Source organism: Caretta caretta, chromosome 20 (genome assembly GCF_965140235.1).
Source record: "Caretta caretta isolate rCarCar2 chromosome 20, rCarCar1.hap1, whole genome shotgun sequence".
Classification (NCBI taxonomy): domain Eukaryota; kingdom Metazoa; phylum Chordata; order Testudines; family Cheloniidae; genus Caretta; species Caretta caretta.
Genome location: NC_134225.1, coordinates 15,359,331 through 15,370,102, shown reverse-complemented (window position 1 = coordinate 15,370,102; position 10,772 = coordinate 15,359,331). Strand labels below are relative to the sequence as shown.

At 47.5% G+C, this 10,772-nt stretch overlaps 1 protein-coding gene across 7 annotated transcripts; it reads right to left on the bottom strand.

Annotated features, from left to right (window-relative positions):
* Positions 1 to 303: 303 nt before the first annotated feature.
* HNRNPA1 (heterogeneous nuclear ribonucleoprotein A1) lies at positions 304 to 10,104 on the bottom strand. Of its 7 annotated transcripts, none has more exons than XR_007354074.1 (12): positions 9,591 to 9,740; positions 9,125 to 9,241; positions 8,328 to 8,474; positions 6,969 to 7,179; positions 6,722 to 6,814; positions 6,532 to 6,627; positions 6,101 to 6,172; positions 5,629 to 5,748; positions 5,101 to 5,226; positions 4,241 to 4,399; positions 711 to 785; positions 304 to 419 (listed from the first exon to the last, which is right to left on the bottom strand). XR_007354074.1 is itself a non-coding variant. In XM_048832127.2 (11 exons), the coding sequence occupies exons 1-10, from the start codon at positions 9,979 to 9,981 to the stop codon at positions 4,248 to 4,250; spliced, it is 1,149 nt and encodes a 382-aa protein (XP_048688084.1). In that variant the 5' UTR covers positions 9,982 to 10,104; the 3' UTR covers positions 3,682 to 4,010; positions 4,241 to 4,247. The 7 variants fall into 7 exon arrangements, 5 of the variants coding, with proteins under 5 accessions (XP_048688084.1, XP_048688085.1, XP_048688080.1 ...); XR_007354075.1 differs by having other exon boundaries at positions 4,241 to 4,303; XM_048832127.2 differs by lacking the exons at positions 304 to 419; positions 711 to 785; positions 9,591 to 9,740 and adding exons at positions 3,682 to 4,010; positions 9,967 to 10,104.
* Between the last annotated feature and the right edge of the window lie 668 nt (positions 10,105 to 10,772).

The following is a 10,772-nucleotide window of genomic DNA, read 5'->3' as shown; positions in this document are numbered from 1 at the left end:
CCCATGCTGCCCATCCTGCTTGGGAGGGGCACCTCACAGTCTTTCCCTTGTTTACAAAATCTTAACAGTAGTGAAGCAGCTACTGTGCTAAATCCATTGTCTCATGTTGACCAGTACTGCCTTATTGCTTCCTCTTTTCTGTATTGATTGACCTTGTCTCGTTTCATACTTAGAACGTAAGCTTGTTGGGGCAGGGACGGTTTTTGTTGTGCATCTGTACAACACCTTACACAATGGAGTACTAACTCAAGATGGAGGCTTCGGGTGCTACTGCAATACAATAAAACTTTCAGCCACACTAGCTTTATTTTAAAAAAAATAAAATCTTTATTTAAAAAGATGCGTTCCAATATGAACGAGTGAACACAGCTACACAGCAGCTCTGCGACTCTCCACGGAGACATCAACTGGGCTTCCGGCTAGATAAGAGAAAGTATTGCAAGGAAGTGAGAGAGCACATGAGTAGAGGGCAGACATTACCACAAGTCATTTGGGATCACTAGTAGGTCTGTTTCTTGTGTGGGCTTCTAAATTGTTTCACATTAGACAAAGCATCCCTTATTCCTGTTTGAGGGTTGAAATCTACCCCAGGCCCAAAGAGGTAGTTTTCCCAACAAAGCATACTAGAGCCATGAAGAGAAGACACCAGGCATTATCAGCAGTCATAAACAGAGTGGCCTACAATGAGAAACCCCCACAACAGTTCTCACCTTTTAAAGCAGCCACTGCAGACGTACACGGAGTCCTCTAGTTTAGAGGGCAGGCTTAGCACTGGGCATTTCCTCCTACAAAAGTGAAGGCACACATTAGATTCTCCAGCATAGCTGCTTTCCAGTACATTTAAAAGCTACCCTGCATGACCACCCCATTGCAATTTAAAGAGTTAACTACTGGCCAATTTGAGTGCCCTCTGAAAGGCACAGACAGCGCACTAAGGCAGTTTATAGCACCTGGACTGCAGTGCTAAGCAAGTGGGTAAACATTAAGCAGCTCCAATAATAATGGCAATAGAATGAGAGGCGGTGACTTGAGAATGAACGTGCCAAAATAGGTGGGTGAGCATTATTTTCAGGCCAGTGACCAAGTAATTTAAAGTCACTATATTCCAGCCATCTGGTGCTTGCGCTTACAGCACTGGGCGAGTTTAAAAAAGCAGCCCATCTTGTAGATTTCAAGACAGCTAGCCTGACTACTTGGGTTCATTATACAAAGCTTTAGCAAAGTACTCGACAAATTAATTTCAGGAAAAACCATACGGACATAAGTAAAATCTGTTCTTACCTACAAGCACAGTAATAAAACCTTGCCTTCTGGATCTGACTGCTAGTCCTAAGAGCAAGGATCTTTACTCTTGTCTGCCTCCTTCGATGGTCACTGATACTCCACTCCCTCCTAGAGTGCAGAGCCTGCACCTGGCTTATCTGTGTACACTGGACTCCACACACAAGTGTCTACTCTCTCTCAGCTGTAGAAGTGTCTGAACTCGAAGCCATTCGTGCTATGCTTGCTAGCAGCTCCTAGTAGCTCAACATCTGCATGTCTCCTGGATCTTTAAGCTACTTAGTTCTTGGCTCTTGGAGTGCCTTCCTCTGTTGTGGTATGCTACCATGTCCTCAACGTTATCAAGCCATGCCAAGAGTATACTCCATGAATCCTGAGGTCTCGTCTCCCTCTATAAGTTTAGGATCCACCTGCTATTGCAAACTCAGCCACATAAAACCCAATGGAACTAAAACTTTTTTTTTTTGCATTCCACATTAATACACTTCATAATCATTCAACTGAAGAGATCGGTTAGAAATATGCCAACACGATTTAGACAGAGGCCTGCTTCAAACAGTTACCATGGGGCTAAGTTGCTCTTTATCAAAGGATTGAGATCACCAGTGAATGCCTTCTGATTTGAAATGCCAGTAGAAGAACTGAGAGCTCTGCAATGACTCCCATGTTCTGCAATGCAGCACACAGAAGGAAACTAAAGCTATGCTTTTAGGCAGCTGGAGGAAGCAGCAGTTTGCATAAGACAGGAACTGCAAAATGTAGATTTTATACTCATTTACATCAGAAAACTCAGGTCTTCACTGCGCTGGAAGCTTAGAACGGAAGAAGGGGTGCCAGTTCAGAGTTTTTATCCCAACTACTTCAGCAGTTGGAATTTAAACCTTTAAAACACAGGCAGTAAGATTTTAATGTTCGTCAAATTACAGGGCTGGGGAAGCTTGTTCATCCCACCTCATCTCCAGCCCTCTCATACACACCAGCAAAGATCTGATATTCCTAATGAGGAGCAGAAGAAGCTGGTTTACATTTTGGGGCTATCCCCTAAGGTCAGCTTCTTCCTCTGCAGTTCCCCTTTAAAACAGGCTGAGGCACAGTTAGTTACCAACCAGTTTAAAAACAAAAAAGGGAGATTCAGTTACAGCAGTTGAATGGCTATGTTTATACACAGGTTTAAAACTGCAATGGAATCACACTGCATCAGTCAGAAAATGCCTCAGATATCAAGAGGCTACCATTCAGACAACTTCTGCAGAACCCACTCAGTGCTTAGAAGAGGCAGAGATTAGAGTTTGGTTTCAGCAGTCTGAGAAACTGCAACTGTTTCTCAAAGCTGGAAGCTGTATTTGAGAATCAACCCCTTTGCTGAGCACTTGTGTTAAAGAAAAATGCAATGCAACTTTCCCAGCATGAGGCCCAAGCTGATCCACCTATGGTCACGATGCCACTGTCTAGCTGGTGGAAACATTTAACATAGGCATCTGAACTGGATAGCTTTGCGAGAAACAAAAGTGCAGCTTGCTTTCAAAGTAACCCTGGATGCACTCAGCTTTCCTTTATCATTACACAAGTAAGATTTCACGGCCACTAGACTGGCCTCCATTAGTATCTCCTGCTGCTTGCTGTGAATTCGGGGTGTGCTTCTCAGCAGAACTAGACCCCCCCACCCCCACTGCTAGAGGGTTTTAGCATTGCTCTTCCTTTTCCAAAAGTAGGAAAGGAGTTTTAGTTCCCACCTCTGTCAGCCATTAGGGTTTGGTTAACTGGATAGAAGATCCATACCAATGAGAGTTAATGTCCCTAACTTTGTGAGATAACCCAGGGACAGTTTTATGGGAAGTTTTGGCTGGCAGGGACTGGTCCATTACACTCAATTTACAGCCTAAGCTACTCAACATCAACTGACTTTTGTTCTTGTATAGAGCAGGATCCTGATATACTTTGTTCAGGCAAGTTAATCTTGTTTGGTGAGAAAGGGTTTACATGGGCATATACACCATGCAAAGAATTAGCCCCTTTTGGTTGCTGTAAGACAGTCTCTGGACCCATCTACACTAGCAGACTTTGCAGCTGTAATTCACCAACAGCTGCATCTGCGGCAGCTGGAGTACAGGATACCCAAATTCTGTCTACAAGGGTTACACGGAGACAGCACACCGAAATCTACAGATTCCATTGGTGGTTACAGCTGTAACGTTTGCTAATGCACCCATCCTCTGGCATTAGTATTCAGGACCCAGCCCAGGAGGCCTGACATGGCCCACAAATGACTGTTCCTGCCCAGCGACACTGCAGTGGACTATTGCTGAGCTATACCTGGTCTAGTTACATGCAGGTACTGCTACATTCATATAGCTAGGATGGCATTCAATTGACTTATATCAGACTAACTTACACAGCACATTTAAAAAAAGACACATTTATTCAGCGTCATGATCAGTCTATTACAATTAGCAATCAACAGCATGGGTGCGGAAAAAAATAAAATAAATTCTACATAAAAACCCTTATTGGAATGCTTTGCACTTTCCACAGAACAGAAACTAAAATAACCTGTTATACAATTAGTCACAAATACAGTCCTTATGTTTGCAAAGGAGAGTTTGTCTAACACATGTCTTCATGTAGCAGCTACACCCTGCCACAACTGTGTTTGGCTGAGTTCACAACTGTTGTAACCTGTAGCTTCCCTGTCCCTTCTCTGGCTCTCCTCTCCTGCTAAGCTTTGTTTCCTGTTGAATAATATGGAATAAAGTTGTTAATCTAAACACATTGAGACTCAAGGCTACAATCCAATAGCAAGTTCGTTCCCACAGATAGCTGATTGGAATATTAGCTTAAACAACCACATTTTACTGAAATTAAGTCTTTTTACTGTGTACTTGCTCAGCTACATTAGTTACTATTACGGATTCACTAGCATGATATGTTTGACTGAGAGGTGCAACGTCCAGATGCTTACCTGGTAGTTAAAACCGTCTCCCACCGCCATAACTACCGCCACTACTGGAGCCACCGTAGCCACCTGAGAGAGCAATTGGAGACGGCGTTATAGCAGTGGTTTTCAAACTTTTGTTCTGGTGACCCCTTTCAGATAGCAAGCCTCCGAGTGCGACCCCCCCTATAAATTAAAAACACTTTTTATATATTTAACACCATTATACATGCTGGAGGCAAAGCAGGGTTTGGGGTGGAGGCTGACAGTTTGCGATGTAATAATCTTGCGACCCCCTGAGGGGTCTCAACCCCCAGTTTGAGAACCCCTGTGTTATAGCAAACACAAAGACTGAGGGTTTGGCAAACCTGACTGTAAGGTAGGGCAGAGGATTAGATTCAGGTAAGCCAAAATTGCAAAGGACTGCTTTTGATCCCAATTGTATGTTTGAATGTCTGCAATATAAGCATATTCTGAAGCATGAATTTGTTCCTGTTAGATATTCAAGTTGTAATACTCAGCTAGAATTACATTTGATTTATTATGATTATAGCAGTCTGTGAGAGGTTAAATGGACAAGGATATTTTCATGTCAGGAGAAAAGCTTTTTAACTGTGGGCTAGTGACTGTTCCTGTGGTTAAAGCTAGATAATTGTAGGCCCTCTTGGGAACCTGCAAGTGGGAGGGTGGAAGCCTGCCCACTGCTAAAGGACCTCCCCCAGCCTAAGGGGAGGATCCACAAAGTCTGGGATCTCAATTAATTGTGGCAGACAACTAGGCAGGTAGATTTTAAGCTTTTACCACAAGTGTGGCATCGTGATATTGGCTTAGGCTTCTCTCACGCCTACTCCCCTTTACAAGGACGGACCCCTCATTCTGAGACTCACCACCACTGCTGTACGGACCAGAGCTCCTGCCTCCAAAGTTCCCTCCTTTCATAGGGCCAAAGTTTGAAGATTGGTTGTTGTAACTGCCAAAGTCATTGTAGTTTCCACCACCTCCAAAACTGCTTCCTAAGGAGTGGAACAAGCAATGGGAAGACTGTGATCTGTAATACCTTTCTCAGCAACAGTACACTTTGCAGGGCAGTTTTTGCAGCTTGATTTTGAGAACTCAAAGGCAGCCTCAAGAGTGAGGACGTTCTCTTACCTCTGCAACATGGCAGGGGAGGGAGAGAGCTGGCCCAAGGGTGGAGACGACACAGAACGGAATTTTGGGAAACAGGAGGTACAACACACCATGTGATAATGGGGAGGTTCACCTAGCGTAGGAAGTTATGCCCCATGTCAGTCTACTAGTAATGAAGGCTTTTGTCATGGAACTGTAGCAGAGCAGAAAGAACTGGCATTGCTGTCTGAAAGCCAAATAGTCCACTTCTGGGCAAGGTCCCCTAGTGACAGTGGGGGGATACTTACCTCCACTGCCGCTGCCAAAGCCACCACCTCCGTTGTTATAGCCGTCATAGTTGCCACTGCCACCATAGCCTCTGCTTCCTCCAGAGTAGCTAGGCCCACCACCGCCGCCGCCACCATAACCTACAAAATAAAAACACAAGACTGCTGAATTCCAGCATTTCACAACCCACAGTCCACTGATGGAATTAGAAACTCCCCAAAGAACTGATCACAGCATGCACTTTGGTAAATCAATATATTTGTAACCAATCAATGTGACATGCTTAACACAATAATTATTCTATCTGGATGGATCCAGTTGGGTCCATGCTGTAGTCAGTTTGTATCAGCCATCCACCAGGCCAAGGGATTGTAGTTTAGTCAGTCACTTTCCTCATGTCACCAGTCCTTCTTCATGGGCGTAGCACCTTTGAGCCTGGAAACAAGGCAACCTGGCCGCTGACATGTCAGTAAAGTTATGCTTTGGCCTTACCCTCATTGCTAAATCCATTATAGCCGTCTCCACTGCCTCCATAGCCACCACCGCGGCTGCCACCAAACCCACCTGAAAAGAACAAACCTTTGTGTTCAGTCTATCCAGGAAGGGAAACTGTCAGGTGATGGCGCCCAGGGCACACGGTTTTGTAAGCCAGTTTTACAGAATGAAGCAGCTGTATAAATTGATGGAGACTGTTGCAAGGAATCAGGGATTCCAAGGTCTGTCTGAATGAGCCCTTGTACTATGTTAGAACGCCAAGAGCGAAGAAAGGAGAATTGCACTTAGTCCAACGTCCAAATCAACAAGTAAAATCAATAGCCAGAACTGCAGCAGCAGGTGTGTTAACCTATGGGCTAAAACTTTAGTTTTGTTAGCCTGACAGTATCCTTTTAATTTTAGTCAGAATTACCCCTCAAGTCACTTACCACGACCACTGAAGTTGCTGCCACGGTTAAAGTTGTCATTTCCACCAAATCCACCTCCACGGCCGCCACCACTGAAGTTCCCAGAGCCACTGCGACCTAGAAGAGAGAGTAGTGTTTGTGAATGGCACAGCTAATTATCAAGGGGCCATTTGGATTAATTTCAAACTGATTTACAGAAACTGGCACTCACCTCTCTGGCTGGATGAAGCGCTGGCCATTTCTTGCTTTGAAAGTGCTTTCCTCACTTCGCAGTTGTGGCCATTCACAGTGTGATACTTCTGAACTGAAAGGGAAGAATCAGACATTACTAGGTTGTTATTAACTGTTACATCCACAATTGCGTCCTGATTTTAAGCCAAGGACAATTCCCCTTCAAATACTATAAATTCTTCACTGGTTTGCAGAGTTTTGTGTAACAGACTCGCTGGGATACTTACTAACAATCTTGTCCACAGAGTCGTGGTCATCAAAGGTGACAAACGCAAAACCTCTCTTCTTGCCACTGCCACGGTCTGTCATGATCTCAATCACTTCGATTTTGCCATACTGTTCAAAGTAGTCTCTCAGGTGGTGCTCCTCTGTGTCTTCCTTAATCCCACCAACAAAGATTTTCTTCACTGTAAGGTGAGCTCCAGGCCTCTGAGAGTCCTATGCAGGACAGAATAGAGCAATATGAAGTATTATCTGAGATGTATGAATTTAGGACACCACAAACACTGGTCTGAACAGCAAGGCTCCGATAGCTCAAACAAAGAAAGCCAACACTCAGAATTGTGGTAGTTGTACACTATGACTGCGAACAGAAGTTAAAGGCTAGTGCACAGCTGAAATTTTGTCCCCCTTCATAATCAATTGTAGTGACTAATGGCATGGTTCTGCTTTAAGAATTTCAGTACCATCTATGCCAAACTTGGACAAACATTTTGGCCCGAGGGCCACATCTGGGTATGGAAATTGTTTGGCGGGCCACGAATGCTCAAGAAATTGGGGCTAGGGTGCAGGAGGGGGTGCGGGCTCTGGGGTTGGGCCAGAAATGAGGAGTTCAGGGTGTGGGAGGGGGCCCTGGGCTGGGGGTATGTGGGCTCCAGCTGGAAGTGTGGGCTCCAGGGTGGGGCATGCAGGAGGGTGCTCCGGGCTGGGATTGAGGGGAATCAGGGCTGGGGCATGGGAAGGACTCAGGGGTGCAGGCTCTGGGCAGCCCTTATCTCAACCAGCTCCTGGAAGCAGCGGCATGTCTCCACTCCCGCTTATCGGTGGAGCACGGCAGCCCTGCCCTGCAGCTCCCATTGGCCAGTTTGCAGTCAATGGGAGCTGCGGGGACAGAGCAGAGCCCCCTGGCTGATTCTGCACAAACGAGCTGGAGGGGGGACATGCCACTGCGCCCAGGAGCTGCGGCACTCGCACACGGAGAGGACCTCGACCCCGCTTCCCAGCTGGAGCTCGAGGGCCGGATTAAATCAGCCCACCCCGATCTATGCCATTGACTAATGTCCTTTTTTGGGGGGCGGGAGGGGCGGCACATGTTCTTGCTGTCACCAGTGCATTGGCAGTTACAGCCAGCGTGATTAATGTAGGGGGAGTTCTGTGTGTGGGGAGTGGCTGCTTCCCCAACCCATGAAGAGGACAGGAGCTATTCTTCTCAGTTTAAACCCTTGATTATAGCCACACCATACTCACAATAACCTCATCCCACCCCCTACACAACCACACAGGACCATTTAACACTATCACCAGTGCGTGAACAGCCAATTTAAGGCTACAGAAACGTCATGATTAGATTAAACATTAATTCATACCTCTCTGGATACAGCCCTCTTTGGTTCAACAACTCTGCCATCAACTTTGTGTGGTCTAGCATTCATGGCAGCATCAACCTCTTCTACTGTAGAGTATGTAACAAACCCAAAGCCCCTGGAGCGCTTGGTATTTGGATCTCTCATTACCTAGAAATGACATCTCCATTAGTGACCGAAGTAGATAATGTGAAACAAGCAAAGTGGCATACAGATGAGAACAAAGGAACATCTAAGGTTATTATCTAGCATTGGTTTTGTCCTACAAGTTACTGAAAACCTTTGACTGCCAGAAGCTGGGACTGGATGACAAAATGGATTATTCAACAATTGCCCACTTCCGTTAATTCCCTCTAAACTAGCATTTGACATCAGCCACTGTTGGAAGATAGGATACTGGGCTAGATGGACCACTGTTCTGACACAATATGGCCATCCTTATGTACAGTGAACCCTTCAGAGCAACACTAAGTATGCAACTAGACCAATTCCGTACTATTCCACTATCTAGGAATAGTGATTTAAGGACTCTTAACTGGTAAGTAAAAACAAAATTCTTCATTTCTCCCTATTTCATCAAAAACCAGTAATGCCACAGAATGAGATTCCTTCACCCATTTCTGAGTTTTAATATCAAATACATATAAGTTTATTTGCTCCCTTCCTACTCCCCTCAAGGAAATGTTTTTACTCCGTTTGACAAAAAGTATTTTGGAAGGCTGCTAAGTTACTGTAACACAGCTGTCCTGCCCAAAAGCCCTAGAGTGCTTCAGCTATGGCGCTGGGACCAAGGCACTCACCACGCAATCAGTGAGTGTGCCCCACTGCTCGAAGTGGCCACGGAGACTCTCATCTGTTGTCTCGAAGCTCAGGCCACCGATGAAGAGCTTGCGCAGCTGCTCGGGTTCCTTAGGGGACTAGAGAGGAAGAACAAGCCATGAGATGGGAACAAGATAAACAGCCTCCTGGAGCTAACAATACCCGTTCTCCCCCACCCAAGGGAGCACTGATCTAGACTAGGGCAGCAGGAATTCCCTTCCCCACAAAGGGATCAAAATAGCCTAGCAGTAGGGGGAAAAGCCACCCCCATTACACAGTGGCTTCCAGGCTAGCCACAGCTCCGGCCCCTCAAGCTGCTGAGCACTGAGAAAGAGGGGGCCAGCCTCCCTGTGCACTGATCACCGGGCCTACCCCCCCACGAGGCCTCGTATCCTGCACGGCCCAGGCGCCTAGCGCGGGAGAAGGGCGAGCCGAGCAGACACGCACGCGCACACGATGTCCGCCACGCGCCGCTCGGCCGCCCGCCATAGCTCGGATCTGGTTCTGCACAAAGACGGGCGCAGGCACGAGGGCTCGGAGCGCGGGAGGGCCCACACCCAGAAACTGGTCTCCGCCACGCATGCGCGAAAGGGCCGCCCACAGGGGGCGAGAGGAGGGCCGCGCACGCGCGAAAGTTGGGGGGGCCTCCCCGCCCTCGAGAGCGCCCGCGTAGCATACGGACCGCCGCAAGCGCAAGCAGGGGCCTCGCAAGTTAGACCGAAGCCTAAGAGGCCCCGAAATCAGAAAAGAGCCACCGGAGCAGCAGGGCCAGGGGAAGGCCGCGTGGAGAAGATGGCGGCCGGCGTCCTGGGGCTGGGCTCACCTCGGACTTGGACATGGCGGCGGGTGGAGGGGGGTGCAGGCCTCCGTCTCAGACTGCTGCGCGCGCGATGCTTCCTCCGTCAGGCGCCGATACAGAAAGGGCTGAATGACGAGCGAGTCGCCGCCTCACTCCACCGCCCCCCTTAGGGCTCCGCCCGCCGCGCGCTCCCATTGGATGAAGGGGGTCGGGTCACACCCCCTCACATCCGATTGGATAGTCACGAACGACAGACACATCTCATTGGTGGTGGAAATCCTGGACCTACCCCACTGCGGCAGTCTACTGGCTAAGGCAGCCTAAGCCCCGCCCATTAACGTATCTCATTGGGAGTCCATGCCTTCCCCCCCATCTGTCTTTCCCGCTCCACTCGCGAGAGACTGTATCTCACCTCTTTGATCACTTGAGATAGCTATTACCAGCAGGACAGTGGGGCGGGAGGGGGTATTGTTTCATAGTCTCTGTGTGTATATAAAGTCTGCTGCAGTTTCCACGGTATGCATCCGATGAAGGGAGCTGTAGCTCACGAAAGCTCATGCTCAAATAAATTGGTTAGTCTCTAAGGTGCCACAAGTCCTCCTTTTCTATCTCACCTCTGATTGGTTTGCTGATGGGCAATCACGCTCTAAACTGCCCAATGTTTGGCCGTTGCTGCCAAACGTTGAGTTTGACTGGCGGGCTGTCTTGTCAATCATTCGATGAGGCGAGGGTGTCGATTACTGTGGTGGGAAGAATTAAATGACCTGTTTTGTGTCACTGGCACTACACCGCGAGCATTAGCCCTGTGAAACAGACCGGACCAGGGCTTC

Coding starts and splice junctions, on each gene's coding strand:
- HNRNPA1 (XM_048832123.1), bottom strand. CDS start 9,725: ATGCGTGGCGGAGACCAGTTTCTGGGTGTGGGCCCTCCCGCGCTCCGA. Junction 6,173..6,531: donor CAGCAACTTCAGTGGTCGTG/GTAAGTGACTTG, acceptor TGTTCTTTTCAG/GTGGGTTTGGTGGCAGCCGC. Junction 5,749..6,100: donor TAATGGATTTAGCAATGAGG/GTAAGGCCAAAG, acceptor TTTATTTTGTAG/GTTATGGTGGCGGCGGCGGT.